General features: G+C 36.6%; 2 protein-coding genes across 3 annotated transcripts in view; one reads left to right on the top strand and one right to left on the bottom strand.

The window, feature by feature from the left end:
• Positions 1-1,337, bottom strand: part of LOC123507832 — a 3,979-nt gene extending 2,642 nt beyond the window's left edge. Inside the window, exon 1 of the mRNA XM_045261076.1 lies at positions 970-1,337. Within this exon, the coding sequence (XP_045117011.1) occupies positions 970-1,150 (181 nt within the window). The 5' untranslated portion in view covers positions 1,151-1,337. The remainder of the gene's footprint in view (positions 1-969) is intronic.
• Positions 1,338-1,951: 614 nt separating this feature from the next.
• Positions 1,952-17,727, top strand: LOC123507828 (septin-2-like). 2 transcript variants are annotated; one of them, XM_045261061.1, is made up of 9 exons: positions 1,952-2,048; positions 6,634-6,751; positions 7,012-7,154; positions 10,064-10,257; positions 11,261-11,450; positions 11,954-12,068; positions 12,225-12,351; positions 12,716-12,863; positions 13,065-17,727. In XM_045261061.1, the coding sequence occupies exons 1-9, from the start codon at positions 2,019-2,021 to the stop codon at positions 13,236-13,238; spliced, it is 1,239 nt and encodes a 412-aa protein (XP_045116996.1). In that variant the 5' UTR covers positions 1,952-2,018; the 3' UTR covers positions 13,239-17,727. The 2 variants fall into 2 exon arrangements, with proteins under 2 accessions (XP_045116996.1, XP_045116986.1); XM_045261051.1 differs by having other exon boundaries at positions 12,225-12,352; positions 12,717-12,890.
• The last annotated feature ends 449 nt before the right edge of the window (positions 17,728-18,176 follow it).

Below are 18,176 nucleotides of genomic sequence, written 5' to 3'. Positions count from 1 at the left end.
GACACTCTGGCCCACGTGTTATCGTCAGTGGTCAGGCATTTGCTTTGACTGAAAATATTCTCAGGCCTTCTCCAAACAAGAATCTGACAGGTCAACTGCCTGTTTTCAGCTATCGACTATTCGACTGTCACCTGCAAGACATGGCCACGGTTGAGTGCACGTTTGGTATACCGGCAAACAAGTGGAGAATTTTTCAGAGCTCTGGATGTAACACCAGAATTTTGTGATGCAACAGTCAAGGCATGCTGCAAAACACAACTTTGTCGTCAGGCATGAGGGTGTCCACTTCACGGACACTTTGTATGGACGTCACACGTGTTGGCACTGGAGTGACTAGAAATGTAATATGAGAGGGAAACCGGAAACCCTTAAGAGATCACTTTGCCTCACACTTAACTAGTCCTCAGGGAGTTGTTCCATGGCAGCACAACAACATGTAAATACCTACACGATAAGTGAAACCCGAGTCTGCACATATTGTGACAAGAAACAAATATTTACTATATAAACACACACACACACACACACACACACACACACACACATATATATATATATATATATATATATATATATATATATATATATATATATATATATATATATATATATATATATATATATATATATATATATATATATATATATATATATATATATATATATATATATATATATATATATATATATATATATATATATATATATATATATATATATATATATATATATATATATATATATATATATATATATATATATATATATATATATATATGTATGTGTGTGTGTGTGTGTGTGTGTGTGTGTGTGTGAACACACAGAGGCTACGCACATACACACCTATAAACATGCATACATGCCAACATACAAAGAGAGACAGACAAACGGAGAGACAAGCAGACAGGTGTAGCAACATTTAGTGATGAGCAGCGTTCTTTGTTTCAATAACGTATATTGTGTTGTTACCTTTCTCATATCTTTCTCCAGGCGAAAGACCAGTCCAGTCAGTGACCACCGCCTCACACACTTCCGTCCACAACTTTTCTTTCAGATTCTTATCACTGTATTCCTTTAGCTGGAAATCGTACAGAGCTGGTCGTTTCTCGACCTCTGCAATCAATACCTCACAGTCAAATAACTTGGACATGCCTTCCACCTTCTTCACTCACGTTACGAATAGTTGACTGAGTGACAGTGTAACGCGGGTGACAAGGTGGCGGCAACTGAAAGTGGCTCGAGTGTTGTATGCTGCCATTTGAAATAACGGTTTCTATCGCTGGCCACTGTGGCCGGCCACAGTTATGTGGTCGAGAAAATGGATCCGCCCACCGGTACCCGCCACGATTTTGTTGTCGCCACAAATAATAGTCCGTGTGTACGTATGTAGCCATAGTGATATGTGCGATCTATTTTGACCATTTTTTGTGGCAGCCACTAACCACAAAAAAGTGGCTCATGGAGTCATGTGAACCCATCTGATCCACTCACACATCCACACAGTCGTCGAAGTCACTGCCACAGAATTTATTACATATTTACTATTCATCCAGATACTGTTCTCTATTAGCCCCCTAAAAAACATAGATATAAATAAATAAATAGAAAACACGGGTAATATACCACATGGCATCGCACCAAAGCCAGTGCCACAAAAAATAATCGGACACTCCTTTCCATATCTACTTACATGCTTCTCTTATAAGTAAAAAGAGAAAAAAGTACATATAGAAATAAATAAGATATAAAATAAGGAATAGAAAGCAAGATAAATAAAACACATAATCACTACGGAAGCCAGCGCCGCAAAAAATCGAGGTAAAGGAATCGGACACTACCTTACCTAATGAATACCCACTTAATTTTCACTATAAACAAAAAAATATACAAATTAAATATACACATAATTAAAAGCTAAATAAACAAATATAAAACAGGATTGATAGAACACACAGCCCTTATTGAAGCCACCACCACAAAGACAGGAAATCGGACACAGTCACCACTTAACAACAAACATGGCGGCCGTAGCTGTTGAACGTCCTCCGGTGAGCCTTATTTTACCCTTTATTTCCCTCTTCTAGGCCTTATTTTCCCTCAAAACCACCATACATGACCCATAAGGCAGTGCTCCATTAATATAAGGCACGTGTATGGGTAGGTAATGGGCGGGGAGGGAGATATGGGGGGTGAGATAAATGGGTGTGACCTGACAGGATATGAAGCAACAGTTCTCATGATTTTTTTGTTTTATTTGTATTTCCTTGTGATTTGGTGAGTTGTGGCTGCTTGTTGTGCCTGGTGAGGTGAGAGGATGTGTAGGAATGGTGAGTTTTATGTCGTATGTGATGGTATTGTCAGGTTGGATGTGAATATTTTGAGATTTGAAATACGATACGAGTTTATTCATTCTCTCTCTCTCTCCTGAAACTTTTAGATATTTAAGCAGTTGAAATGAGTGTAGGTTACTTAACTCCTTGAATACTGGGACGCATTTTTACCATGAGTTTTGGATATGATTTGACGATTTTGTTTATATTAGGAAGGGTCTATTGAGGTCAGAAGATTAATGGCCAGAGTCTTCACTATTTCAATCTCAGCATAAGTATTTGATGAAACTGAATAAATTTGCTAAATTAATATGAAAACGTGTCATTGTACTGGAAGGGTTGAGTGTGTGTGTGTGTGTGTGGAAAGGAGAGATATAGATGATATTTGGTGAAGTATTTAAATAGAGTAAAGAAAAATAGATAGATTGAATGAATAGAGAGAGTATGTGTGTGTGTGTAGAGAAAGAAGAAAAAAAATTGTTTAGTATTCATCTAAAAAAAAAAAAGATTGAATAGTGTATTTGTGTGAGGAAAGGATATATATATGATGACTTTTTATGAAGTATTCAATTAAAAAAGAAAAATACTAAATAGAGAGAGTGTATGTGTAAGGAAAGAAGATAAATTTTTGCTAAGTATTCGACTAAAAAATAATAAAAAATAGATTGAATTGTGTGTGTGTGTGTGTGAGTGGGTGAGTGTGTGCGTCTCTACATCGCCACAGCCACACACTGACCTCCCAGCCTAGTCCCCATACTGTGGTGTGGAGGGAGGGGGGTCGAGGGAGGGCTCTGTGCCTTCCTCCTCCTCCGCCCAGTCAGTCGCCAGCCCACCCTTCACCCCTCCTAGCCCTGACCTGCACCTAGGGGACTGGTACCCCGGACAGGTATTGGGGCTGCCGCTGTGTGTGTGTGTAGTGGTAGAGGTGTGGCTTGGCTTTTGTGATAATGATAATAAATGGTGCATTTTTTTATTGTATGGAAGGAAAGTATACATTAGTTCGGGAAAAACTTAGGTGTGTGTGTGTGTGAAATTCACCACGGTCGCCTGCTGGTTCTCCACCCAGCCTTTCCCATTATGGAGCGACCTCAGAGCTCATAGATCGATCTTCAGGTAAGGTTGAAACCACAACACACTCCACACACCAGGACAGCGAGGCCACAACCCCTCAAGTTACATCCTGTGCCTATTTACTGCAAGGTGAACAGGGGCCACACATTAAGAGGCTTGCCCATTTGCATTGCTGCTTTCTGGGATTCGAACCCAGACCCTCTTGGTTGTGAGGTGAGCGTGCTAACTACGTTGTTTGTGTTTGTGTGTGTGTGTGTGTGTGTGTGTGTGTGTGTGTGTGTGTGTTATTCACCACGGTAGCCTACTGGTCACCCAACCAGCCTTTCCCGTACGGAAAGAGCTCAGAGCTCATACTGACCAATCTTTGGGTAGGGCTGAAACCACACCGGGAGGCCACAACCCCTCAAGTTACATCCTGTAACTATTTGCTGCTAGGTCTTCAGGGGCTACACATTAAGAGGCTTGCCCATTTGCCTCGCCGCTCCCAGGACTCAAAGCCAGGCCCTCTTGGTTCCGAGCCGAGCATGCTAACTACTACACTACGTGTGTGTGTGTGTGCAAATGGTTGTCTTAATTATCCTTATTTATGTAGTGTTAGATGTGTGTGTGTGCTTAAGATTCACAGTACCCTTAATCTGAACAAAAAATACTGTATTTAAAAATTTTTGAAAACTCATATGTACTGTATATACTGTACATTCGGAAATTATTCTTTGCTTTCTCCTTAGCATAAAAGTAAAATAGATAAATAATAAAAGTGTGAGATTAAAGAAGCTTATATTTGCAGAGCTCATATTAAGAAACACAGTTGTGTTTATGTGTGCCGAGTGAGGTGTTATAGATGAACATATAAATGCTTTTTTTTTCTTATTATTCTTGTGTTTATAATCTTGTTGCTGGTGTGGCTTTAATAAAGAGGCTGATGTAGGCTTAGCTCACACACACACACACACACACACACACACACACACACACACACACACACACACACACACACACACACACACACAGAAGGTAGAGTACACTAGAATGGAGGAGAGCCAACGTAATCCCAATATTCAAAGGAGGAAAGTCAACTGAGCCATTGAATTACAGACCGGTATCACTTACAAGTGTTGTGGGGAAGGTATGTGAAATTGTTATCAAGGAAAAATAGGTTAAATATCTGGAAAAACATGTTATATCAAACAGACAATTTGGGTTTAGGACAGGAAGATCATGTGTCTCTAATTTATTAAGTTTCTACTCAAGAGTAATAGAAGGACTGGAAAGCAGAGATGGATGGTGGACACAGTATACCTAGACATACAAAGGTTTTTGATAAAGTCCTTCATGGCAAGACTACTTTGGAAGTTAGAGAACATAGGAGGATTGCAAGGAATTATGTTAGATTGGATGAAGGATTACTTGAAGGACAGAGAGATGAGAACTGTGATGAGAGATACATACTACTCTTGGAGTAAAGTAACCAGCAGAGTGCCACAAGGGTCAGTGTTAGCCCCATTATATTCCAGATAGTATATGTAAATGACATTCACATTAGGGTAAACAGTTATATTTATTTGTTTGCTAATGATACAAAGCTGTTAAGAGTTATCAAAATCCGGGAGGACTCTTTGCTGTTACAGGAAGATATAAACAAAATCTGTGAGCGGAGTAAGAAGTGAAATTGGAGTTCAATGCCAAGAAATGTCACGTAATGGAACTAGGAAAGAGTAAGAGAAGACCAGTATGGAACTATAATGGAACAAATAATGAAGACTAAAGAGGAAAAAGATCTGGGAGTGATTATACAGGAAAATCTGAACCCTGAGAAACCCCTGAGTAAGATATTTGGATCATTATATAAATTGTTGACTAATATTAGAGTGGCACTTCAGTACTTGGACAAGGATGTAATGAAAAAGATTATTACGAGCATGATACGTCCTAAGCTAGAATATGCAGCAGTGGTGGGGTCATTGAGCTTGAAAAAGGATATAAGAAGATAACGGATCTAGAAGATTGCTACAAAGATGGTGCCAGAACTAATGGACCTAACATATGAAGAATGGCTGAAGGAAATGGGACTGCCAACCTTACAAGATAGAAGAGAATGAGGAGACCTAATAACAATACACAAGATAGTCAATGGCATTGAAAAGATAGACAAGGAAGATCTGGTGCTGGTGACAAGAAGATGGAAGGACAAGAGGACATGCAAAGAAGATCAGGATGAGGCAGTGTGTGAAGGATATTGGAAAATACAGTTTTCACATAGAACAGTGGATAAATGGAATGCTTTGAGTGATGAAGTTGACAGCACATAATGCACATAACTTTAAAGAAAAATTTAGTTAAGTGGAGATATGGAGACAGGACACTATGAGCCCCACTCGAACCCTGTATGTACATACAATTAGGTAACACATACACACACACACACACACACACACACACACACACACACACACACACACACACACGGGTTGGTGATGCAGTGAAGTGTGTTGCTTGGTAATATTGAAGTGTGTGTTGGTTACTGTGTTCGGTCATTTTACTTATTAGCTTACCAGTGTCTCCTTTTCTATTCATTATAATAAAACTAGATTGCATTATTTTTTCTTAAGTCTTTTTTATTACTTTATTCTGTTTCCTTTTTTATATATTTATTTTTTTGGTAGGTTTTATCTTTTGTTTGATTATTTTTTCCGTTTTGTTAAGTTTTATTGCATTTAAGTTATGAGATCCCTTCTTGTGAAGACATTGTATTGTGATTGAGTCTTTATTGAGTGAATAACTTCTTTGTATATATATTTACTGCCAATTGTTTATTCATGCAAAGACATTTATTTACTGGCATTATTTCATTATTTAATGCATTGCTTTGTAAAACCTACTGATAGGGAAGAAATGTCCACCACCACCACCACCTCTACCACCACAAACCTAACCCGATCTAACCATCTAACCACACTAAACAACACCACCACAAAATTAATTTAGTCCACCACCACCACCACCTAACTTAACCAAATCAAACCACCACTTCTGCAAGCCTAACATAACTTAACATCTAACACACACACACACACACACACACACACACACACACACACACACACACACAATTAGGTAAATACAATTAGGTAAATACACACACACTAATCCATCCAAACACTTCCTCATCACCCACACCCTCTACTCACCACCACCACCACCACAGCTAACCTAATACTGCCCTGCTATTCAGGTTGAGGAGAAGGTGCGGACCCTGAAGCTGTCTGGCCACGTGGGATTTGACTCCCTGCCAGACCAACTGGTGGCCAAGAGCACTCAGAATGGCTTCACCTTCAATATTCTCTGCATCGGTGAGTGTGTGTGTGTGTGTGTGTGTGTGTGTGTGTGTGTGTAGAGATAGTATTTGTGTTTGTATTATCTTTTTCTTTTTTTTTTTTTTTTTTATACTACTACTACTACTTCTACTACCACCACCACCACCACCACCACCACCACCACCACCACCACACTAACCCCCTTCCATCACCACCACAACTTCATTCATTCTCTTAACACCACATCCTTATTCTACCACCACCACCACCACTCACCCCACCCATCATGTCCCCAGGTGAGACAGGGATGGGAAAATCAACTTTAATGGACACCCTCTTCAACACCAGCTTTGAGTCGAACCCTGCCCCACACACCCTGCCGGCCGTCAAGCTCAAGTCACACACCTACGAGCTGCAGGAGTCCAACGTCAAGCTCAAGGTCAGGTCAGGTCAGATGAGGGCAGGACAGGTCAGGTCAAGGGTAGGCTGTTGTTATATTTTTATTATTTTTTATTTAATTAATTTATTTATTTTCTAAGTTAGGTTAGCTTAAGATCAATGTGAAACTCATCGTAAGGTTTGTTTTCTTCATTTATTTATTTATTTGTGGGTAGGTTAGGTTAGAGTTGATTAGGTTAGGTTAGGGGACTAATGTGAAGGTCAAGGTAAGGTAAGGTAAGGTGATATGAGGGGCAGGGTAAGGGTAGGTTAGGATAGGGTTGGATTGGTTTGTATTGAGTGTTTTTTGAGGTTAGGTTAAGTTAGGTTAGGGAAGATTGAATGAGTTTTAGTTTAGACCTGCAAGGGGACTGGCAATTAAGTGGGTCTTTTTTTTATTTATTTATTTTATTTTTTCATGGTCAGTTTCCCTTCTTGCAAAAAACAAAAAAAAGTAAGGTTAGGTTAGGGAAGGTAGAATGAGTTTTAGTTTAGACCTGCAAGGGGACTGGCAATTAAGTGGGTCTTTTTTTTTGTATTTATATTTTTTGTCGCCTGTTAGTTTCCCTTCTTGCATAAAAAAAAAAAGTTAGGGAAGGGTAGGTGAAGCTTTAGGTGAGGTTAGGTGGTGTGGCTGTAAGGGCTAGTTAGATTGAGTTTTGAAGGTTAGGTTAGGTAAGGTAAGGTTATTTTAAATTGGGTTAAGTTACAAGTTAAGGAAAAGTAAGATTAGATTAGGTTAAGTAAGAGTTAATTAGATTGAGTTTTGAAGGTTAGGTTAGGTAAGGTAAGGTAAAGTAAGGTTATTTTAAATTGGGTTAAGTGACAAGTAAGATTAGGTTAGTTAAGGTAAAGAAAGATTAGATTAGGTTAGGTTAAGTCAGGTTAGGTAAGATTATATTACTACAGAATAAATGAAATAAGTTCTGAATATGATTAGAATAGAATACAGTTGGATTGGATGAAATTAAGGTAAGGAATATTAAGATTTTGTCAATATTGGTCATTTCTCCCTTGTCCCCCACACACAGCCGATGATAGTGGTTAGGTGAGGTGAGGTGAGGTGAAGTGAGGTAAGATTAAGTGAGCCTAGGTTAAGATTAAGTTAGGTTAGCTTAGGTGAGGTGAGGTTAGGTTAGGTAAGATCAAGTGAGCCTAGGATAAGATTAAGTTAAGTAAATTTAATCAGATTAAATTAGGGAATATTAAGTTTTTGTCCTGTTCAGTCACTCCTTTCCCTAAACAGCTGACAACAGTAGTTAGGTTATGGTCACAGTTGAGGCTAATTATGGTTAGGTTATAAAAAAAAAAGGTTAGATAAAAGAAAACAGATAGGTTAGGCTAAGATTCAGTTACTCTTCATCAAGATTGGGGATAATTATGGTTAGGTTAGGTTAAGAAAAAAGAAAAAAACAGATTAGGTTAAGATTCAGTTATTCTAGATCAAGATTGCAGGTAATTATGGTTAGGTTAGGTTAGGTTAAAAAAATGTTAGATAAAAAAAAGATTAGGTTAAGATTCAGTTCCTCTAGATCAAGATTGGGGCTAATTATGGTTAGGTTAGGTTAAGGGAAAAAAAAAGATTAAATAAAAGGAAACAGATAGGTTAGGTTAGGTTAGGTTAAGGGAAAAAAAAATTAAATAAAAGGAAACAGATAGGTTAGGTTAAGATTCAGTTCCTATTGGGTCTAGATCAAGATTGCAGCTAATTATGGTTAGAGTGGGTTAGGTAAAAAATAAATAAAAAAAAAAAAAAAGGTTAGATGAAAGATAACAGATAGGTTAGGTTAAGATTCAGTTACTCTAGATCAAGATTGTGGTTAATTATGGTTAGGTCAGGTTACAAAGAAAATGTTAGATAAAAGAAAACAGATAGGTTAGGATTCAGTTCCTCTAGATCAAGTCAAGTTAGATCAGATTAGATTACATTAGGAGAGGATCATATAAAATTAGGTTAGGAAACATTCAGAAGATATCAAAGTCTTTTATTCATTCCTGCTCCTGCCTCCCTCCCCAGCGGACAGTAGTGGTTAGGTTAGGTTAGATTAGGTTAGCTCATAATGATAGGATAAGTAAGATCACGTTGAATTAGGTTAGGGAATGATAAGTAGATATTAGGCATTCAATCACTGCTGCCTCACACCCCACACCTCCAGCTGACAGTAGTGGTTAGGTTAGGTTAGGATAGGTCAAGTTAAGTTGGGTTAGGTCAGGTTAGGTTAGTAAATGAGTATAGTTAGGTTGGGTTAAAAGTCAGGTTAGGTAAAGGTAAGGTCAGATTATGTTAGGATTAAGTTAGGAAATATTAATTGGATATCAGAGCCATTCATTCACTCCTGCCCCTCATCCCTGGCTGACAGTAGCAATTAGGTTAGGATAAGCTAACTTAAGTTGGATTAAACAAAGTTAGGTTGGCTAATAATTACTGTTCGGTTAGGTTAGGTTAAGGCTTGGTAGAGGTACGTAAGATCAGATTTTGTTAGGATAAATAAGATAACATTGAATCAGGGTAGAAAATATTAAGTAGATATCATTCTCTCCTACTCCCCACCAGTTTACAATAGTGGTTAGGTTAGGTTTGGTTCTGTTAGGTTAGGTTAACTCATTATGATAAGATAAATAAGATTACATTGAACTAGGTTAGGAAATGTTAACTCCCTCAGTACCATGCCACACTTTCATATTCATTCTAGTTACTATTTTGGTGATTTTATACAGCTTCAGAAACTTATATGAGGGATTGAAATAGTAAGGACTCTGGCCATTAATCTACTGACATCCATATATCCTTCCTAATATAAATAAAATAGTCTAATCACACCCAAAAATCAGGGTAAAAATGCATCCCAGTACTGAAGTGGTTAAGTAGTTATCAGAGTCATTCATTCAATCTCCCCCGCCCCCCCACAGCTGACAATAGTGGACACGGTGGGCTACGGGGACCAGATCAACAAGGGGGACAGCTTCACCGCCATCGTGGACTACATCGACAAGCAGTTTGACGACTACCTGCAGGAGGAACTCAAGATCAAACGCAGCCTCTCCTCTTACCACGACACTCGGATACACGCCTGCCTCTACTTCATCTGCCCCACTGGCCACGGGTAGGTTAGGTTAGGTTAGGTTAGGTTAGGTTAGGGTAGTAAAGGTCCATATACTTAATCCCCTGTTTATTTATTCATTTATTTGCTAATCTCATGGGTACATTAGCTTAGGTTAGGGTTGTAAAGGTCCATGTACATACTTAATTTCTTTCTTTCTTTCTTTCCTTATTTATTTTCTTTCTTTCTTTCTTTTCTTTCTATCTTTCTTTCTTTCTTTTTTTTTTTTACGCTGAGGCTTATAGCACCTGTAGGCTTACTTGAAGAGTGTGTAAGAAGTGCTGTTCAGCTTCTGTCCATTAGTGGCGCAGGCAATTTTATTTATATTGGTACCCATATTAGGGCCCATATCACCACCCAAGCTCATCTTGGGTGTAACCACCTGGAACCTGGGTGTCATGGTGACACGTTGGTAATTTTAAACCACTCGACATGTGGCAAAGTGTTTAAGACTGTATGTGGTGGGATTCGAACCTGTGCGTGGACATCTGCCCGATCCCACCACCACCACCTTATCCACTACGCCACAGCCTCCCCTAATTAAATTATTTGGTACGTTAGGTTAAGTTAGGGTTGTAAAAGTCCATGTACATACTTAATCTGTTATTTATTTATTTATTTATTTATTTATCTATTTATTTATTTATCTGTATTTATTTGGTAGTCTCTTAAGGCTTACAGTTGTTTATTTCAAGTATTTCTTTATTTTGCTAATTGGTTAATTCTTAGTATTGTGTTAATCTTGTGCCATTTATTTGTTTATTTATTTATTTATTCATTCATTTATTTTCTTATTTGATTTAAGTCTTTATTTGGTGGTAGTCTCAATCTTTAGAATTCTCTCTCTCTCTCTCTCTCTCTCTCTCTCTCTCTCTCTCTCTCTCTCTCTCTCTAGCAATTTCCTCTTTTATCCTCCTCTTTCATCTCTAATCTAACCTAACGTAACCTGATCTACCCTAACTTAATCTGACTTGACCTGAGCTGAGCTGACCTCATCTCCCCACAGGCTGAAGAGCATTGACCTGGTGTGCATGAAGAAGCTGGACTCCAAGGTGAACATCATCCCCATCATTGCCAAGGCAGACACCATCTCTAAGTCTGAGCTCACCAAGTTCAAGCAGCGCATCACACAGGAGATTAAAACAAACAATATCCACATCTACCAGTTCCCCACCAATGATGATACAATGGCCAAGGTGCTGTGTGGTGCTGCTGCTGGTGGTGTGTGTGTGTGTGTGTGTGTGTGTGTGTGTGGTGTGTGTGGGTTTTGTGGTAGTGGTGTGTTTGAGTGTGTGTGGCGTGTTTTGTGGTTTAAATGGTAATATTGAGTTTGGTGTTTGGTAGTGTGGCTGGGTTTAGTGGTGTAGTGAATGGTGGTAATGTGTGGTGTTTGGTGGTGTGTCTGGGTGTTGTGTGGTGTTTTAAAGGCTGTAATGTGTGTTTGTGTTTTTCAATGTTTTTTTTTTTTTTTTGGTGGGTTTTTGTATGTTTGGTTTGGTTTAATGAGTATATTTTGAGTTTTTAATATGTTTTTTGTGTTCTTGTTCCTTTCGTTGGATTTAATTTGGGTTATCAGTGTGTGTTTTGGAAGACATCAATTATTACTTACATGTCACTTTATTTACATGAATCTATTAGTACAGTGTGTGTGAGTGTGTGTGTGTATGTTTGTGTGTGTGACCAGGTGTTCTCTCTGCAGGTGAACATAGACATGAACAGCCAGCTTCCCTTCGCGGTGGTTGGCAGCACTGACTTTGTGAGGGTTGGCAACAAAATGGTCCGTGCTCGCCAATACCCCTGGGGCACTGTGCAGGGTGAGTGTGTGTAGAGAAATGTATGTGTATTGGTATGTTTTACTGTGTGGTATGTGTGTGTGTGTGCGCGCATTGGTATGTGTTTTACTGCGAGTGCATGTGTGTGTATGAGTGAGTGCCTTAACATATTCCACACTGCCCCTCCCCCTCTCACAGTTGAGAATGAGAGCCACTGTGACTTCACAAAGCTGCGAGAGATGCTGATTCGCACCAACATGGAGGACATGAGAGAGGTCACCCACCAGCGCCACTATGAACTCTACCGCAAGAAGATCCTTGAAACGCACACACACACACACACACACTTTTTTTTTTTATTTCTATTATCCTTTCTTTCTTTTTGTTTTTTTGCATTTTTTTATTAACACATTTTGTGTGTGTGTGCATTTGTGTATTACCACTTTCTTTTCACACACACACACACACACACACACACACACACACACACACACAACACAACACAGAAGAAAAGAAGGAGGCACAGGTGAAAATATAAGATATTAGACACACACACACCAAAGAAAAAAGAAAGATAAAATAGAATAATAAAAATAAATAAAAAAGATCAGCCAAATAAAAATAAATAAATAAATAGATAAATAGATAAGCAGAACAAGATAGAATAAAAACCCCCTGTCGTTTCTCCAGATGGGCTTCACGGACATAGGAGAGGACAACCAGCCTGTGAGTTTCCAGCAGACGTTTGAGCAGAAGAAGGTGGAGCACAGGGAGGAGCTGCAGCGGAAGGAGGACGAGATGAAACAGACCTTCGTGCTGCGCGTTAAGGAGAAGGAGGTGGAGCTCAAGGAGGTGGAGAAGGAGGTAAGTGTGTGTGTGAAGGTGGAGGAGGAAGAGAAAGATAGAATGATGAAAAAGAGAAGTCTGTGGAGGAGGAGGAGCTGTGTGTGTGTGTGTGTGTGTGTGTGCAATAGAAATAACCTTCCCTGTAACCCTCTATAATACAAACAAATATGTCTCCCTCTCACATCCACACAGCTCCTGAACAAGTACGACGCATGGAAGAGAGAAAACACGGATGAGAAGAAACGTTACGACGACTTGAAGAAGAGACTGGAGGACGAGAGGGCGGAGTTCATGAAGAGAAAGCACCAGGTGTCCACGCAGCAACTCAGCTCACACACCATGACTCTCGGCAAGAAGAAGAAGTAAACGGTTCAAAGGAAGGCTTGGAGAACTAAAGGAAAGAGTGTTCAGATTGTTTTGGCGTGTTGAAAATGTGAAATGAGTAAAAATAACTAAAATATTTCCAAGAGAGGCCACAGTGAGAGATAGTTTGAGAGGGGGAGGAGAATAACAGGGAGGAGTATTGAGGGTTTTGAGATATAGAAAGGTGAAATAAAAAAAAAAACTAACAAAGATACATTTCCAACCGAAGATACAAAAAGTGTTCAAGAGGTATAGAAAAGAATAATAATAATAAAAACAGAGAATAACAGGGAGGAGTATTGAGGGTTTTGAGGTTTAGAAAGGCAAGAAAGAAAAAAAAACATACATTTCCAAGCGAAGGTACAAAGAGTGTTCAAGAGGTATAGAAAAGTAGAATAGTAATAAAAAACAGATATTCCAAAGAGGGCAGAGAGGGAGTTAGTACAAGGCGATAGGAGAATAGATAGGACAGTGAGCAGTTCATAAAATTATATTGGGGAATAGAAAAATGAATTAGTAAAAAATATATATATAGTTGTAAGAAGGCCACAGAGAGAGTTAGTTCAAGGGGAGGAGTGGATGGATGGGAAAGTTTGCAGTTTAAAGGAAGGAAGAGTAAAAGTTAAAGGAAGAAACAATTTAGAGGTCACAGTAAGTAGACAGTTCAAAGGAATAAAAGTGAAAAAAATAAAATAAAATGGAGTTTATAAGTAAGATTAAGATTTGTGGTTAGGGGTAAGAAAATACAAGAAAAATGTATTAATGAGTAAAGAGCAAGAAGGAAATGGTGTAGGTTAGTTGATGTGTTGAGGAGTGTTTTTCCTCATCAGTTGACATGTTCAGGAAACCAAAAAGAAATAATGATAGTGTAAAGATCGTTTGTTGTTTATTTTGTAGATGTATGAAACTTGAACACAAATTGGAAAAAGAAAAGAATGAAAGATGTGTTAATTCATGTTTCCTTATCAGTTTAAAAAAAAAAATAAATAAAAAAAAAAAAAAAAAAAAATAACAACACTGAAGAAATAAAGAGTTCATCGTTTCTTGTAAATTTACAAAAACGGGAAACAGGAAGATATTTGAGAAAGAAAAAGAAAGACTTGTTTATTGATATGTTCTCCCATCATTATATAAAAGAACACCCAAAAAGTGAGTCTGATAAATAAAAAGTTAAATGTTTTCTCAGATTTATGAAACACTGAGCAGAAACATAAGCAAGAGAAAAATCAATAAAGACAAGTTTACTAATATTTTCCCTCATCACTCTGCAGTAAATGCCCAAAAAATGACTGATGAATAAAAATGGAATTGTTTTCTTAGATTCATGAAACAAACACAAACATAATCTAGAAAAAAAAGAGAGAAAGAAAGAAAAGAGATTAATATTTTTTCTTATCACTGTATTGTAAATGCCCAAAAAAATAACACTGAAAAATATTTAATTGTTTATCCGTAGATTCATGAAACAAACACAAACGTAATCTAGAAAAAAAGAAAGAAAGAAGAGAAGAAAGATGTTTATTAATATTTCATCTCACTCTATACAGTAAATGCCTCAAAATAACACTGAAAAGTTAAAATTTATTGTCTATTTTAACATTCATGAAACAAACACAAACATAATCAAGAAAAAAGAAAACGAAAAGAAAGATTTTTAGTATTTCCTCTTATCACTGTATTGTAAACGCCCAAAAATAATGCTGAAAATATTTATTGTTTATTTTAAGATTCACGAAACAAACACAAATATAAACTAGGAGGAAAGAAGGATTACTATTTCCCCTCATCTCTCTATACACTAAACCAAAAATAAGTAAATAAAACTAAAAAAAGCAAGCTAATCAATGAAAGTCTGCCTGTCTGTCTCTCACCACAAATAAATACACAAGTAAATAAAAAACATTGAAAAACAAGCCAACATTTTTCTTGGGTTAATGAAAGTCTGCTTGTCTGTCTCTCACCACAAATAAACCAAAAAACAAGTAAATAGATAAATAAAAAACTCAAAACCACAAATAAACCCTCTAAAAAAATAGATGGTAAATAAAATACTGAAAAAATAAGCTAACATTTCTTGAGTCAATGAAAGTTAGCTGGTCTCTCTCTCCCACAAATAAACAAAAAAAAAAAATAGAGAAATAAATAAAACTTCCCAAAAAATAAATAGATCAGTAAACAAAACACTAAAAAATCAGCCAACATATACGTCAATGAATGTCAGCCTGTCTCTCATAAACTCCAAGAAGTAAGAGAGAGAGAGAACAGCAGGACGGAAGATAAACATTGAGTCAAAGTGTTCCTGGGAAGTATAAGGAGGAGGAAGTACATTTATTCTGCTATTTTTGTATTGACTTGTGTAATGTGGATCTGCTAGGGAAGGTTAAGTGGGACCAGAAATGAGTTTGGTGTTTATTCATGGTTTTATATGTACTTAAGTGATTATTATGTGCAAATTTACTGTATTAGGTCAGTCATTGTGTTATTATTTTTATCATTTTTTATTATTATTATTGAGTGTTTTGTTTATGCTTTTTATGTTAGGTTAGGTTATTTAAGATCGTATTGTTTATTAAGGTTGATTATTATGATTACCAGTTTCCTACGTATTATTAGTATGTATTTTTGTAATAATTTTCCACAGCCCCCATATAGATACAGGAAAAATGAGACAAAGAGGAGGAGGAGGATTCTGTAGTCAGTTTTTATATTTTTTTTGCTCATTGTTATTATTATTTCTTTTATCAGTTGCTCTCTCTCTTTCTCAATTATTATGATTATTTTTTCAATAGGTCATCTTCATTGCTTAGTTAAGATAAGCAGCTGTTTGGTCATCATATTAACATTACCATCATTATCAAATATGAGCTGTGATTTTCTCTTTATGGTCAGTGTTAGAGCTATTTATTCAAATGAGCAACGATTCTCTTCTCATTATCACTGTCATTTGTTTTTTTCAAGGTCAGTATTACATCAATTTATTTATAAGAGCAATGGTTCTTTTCTTCAGCATTATTTATTTATTTATGGTCAATTTTACAGTTTGTTTATTTGTATGAGCAGTGATTCTGTTGTCATTATCATTTTTTATTTATTGAAGGTCAGTAATACATTTATTTATTTATACGAGCACTGGTTCTCTTGTCTTCATTGTTATTTGTTTATGTCCAAAATTACGGCTTATTTATTTGTAGGAGCAATGATTCTGTTGTCATTATAATTTTTATTTATTGAAGGTCAGTAATACAGTTTATACGAGCAATGATTCTCTTGTCTTCATTGTTATTTGTTTATGGTCAATATTACAGCTTGTTTATTTATATGAGCAATGATTCTTTTTTCATAATTTTTTTAAGGTCGGTGTTACAGTTTAAACGAGCAATGGTTTTCTTTTCTTCAACATTGTTATTTATGGTCAGTATTACAGCTTATTTATTCACTGTTGGTCTTTGTGAGGTGAGCAGCTGTAGGCACATGTACTGCTTTATTTGACATGCGTACGTACAGACAACATAATAAGAAACTCAAGGTGGAATTAGTGTCATGTGTTGTGTAGTGCTGTGTCAAGTGTTATCTGTGTCACACTCACCACAGCACCGGGACACATGTATGATGCAAGACTCTAAAGTATTATTCACTACATTCATCTCATTAACCCCTTCAGTACTGGGATGCATTTTCACCTTGAGTTCTGGGTGTGATTAGATGATTTTATTTACATTAGGAAGGATCTATGGAGGTCAGAAGATTAATGGCCAATCTTCACTATTTTAATACTCATGGAAGTTTTTGAATCTGTATAAAATCAAGTAGTAAGCAGAATAAATATGAAAACACATCCTGGTACTGAAGGGGTTAACTAACAGAACACTAAAAAAGCAATACTGGCAGTGATTTAGTATGCATCTCACTCACAGTTCATTACTATTATGGATATTTCAAAGTTTGTTCTTTAATTCAAAACTCAAAAGTTTTATTCACTATATTCCTGTGCTAGTTAATTAACAAAAACATAAAAAAACAAAGCAATACTGACGATAATTATTTAGTATGCTTCTTCAAACTTAACCTGCTATTCAGTACTGTTATATTTCAAAATTTATTCTTTACTATATAATTCAAATGTATTATTCACTCCATTCATTTGCTAATTAACTAACAAAACATTAAGGAAAGGCAATGCTGACAATTATTCTGTATGCTTCTTCAAACTTTACTTGTAGTTAGTTCATTACTATTATAAATGTATTTCAAAGTTTGTTCTTTTACTGTTATGTAATGTCTAGTTTGTTTCTAGTAATGCTAAACAAAACCAAACACACACACACACACACACACACAACAAATATGTCATTACTGTATACATTTCAGAATCAAATAATTCATCATAATTTTTAGTAATGGCAAACAAAACAAAACACACACACACACACACACACACACACACACACACACACACACACACACACACACACACCATCATCACTGCTGTATATCTTCCAAAACCACATAATCTATCATAATATTGTAATCCCCAGTTTGTTTTTCCCCTTCCTTCCTATAAAGAATGAAGGAGGAATGGTTTACAAGTCACCAGTCCTTCAGGCAGTCACTAAGGCCTCTCTCTTATCACCAGAGTTACCCTGTGTTTGTTTACCTGTGTGGTCACTCTCCTGTTCACTCTGCTCTGATTTCTATTTATCTTTCATTATTAATTGTTTTAATCTATTTTGCTGTTTTTTTTTTTTTTTTTTTTTTTTTTTTTTTTTGCATTTTCTTTTCTATTGACTGCTCTGATTTTTTATATTTTTTTCTGATTTCTATTTATCTTTCCTTTTTTTATGTTTTTATCTTTATTTTGCTGTTTTTCCTTTATTTTTAGTCTTATTTTCTTCTTTCTATCAATTCTGCTCTATTTCTTGTTTCTATTTGTCTTTCATTTGT

This window comes from Portunus trituberculatus, chromosome 3 (assembly GCF_017591435.1).
Source record: "Portunus trituberculatus isolate SZX2019 chromosome 3, ASM1759143v1, whole genome shotgun sequence".
Taxonomy (NCBI): Eukaryota; Metazoa; Arthropoda; class Malacostraca; order Decapoda; family Portunidae; genus Portunus; species Portunus trituberculatus.
This window is presented reverse-complemented; position numbering and strand designations above follow the sequence as displayed.

Bases quoted from the DNA above. Each gene is read 5' to 3' on its own strand.
- LOC123507828 (XM_045261051.1), top strand. From the start codon at position 2,019: ATGGCGGCCGTAGCTGTTGAACGTCCTCCG. The intron at 10,258-11,260 runs GTAGGTTAGGTT...ATCTCCCCACAG, and splicing joins ATCTGCCCCACTGGCCACGG to GCTGAAGAGCATTGACCTGG. The intron at 12,891-13,064 runs GTAAGTGTGTGT...ACATCCACACAG, and splicing joins TCAAGGAGGTGGAGAAGGAG to CTCCTGAACAAGTACGACGC.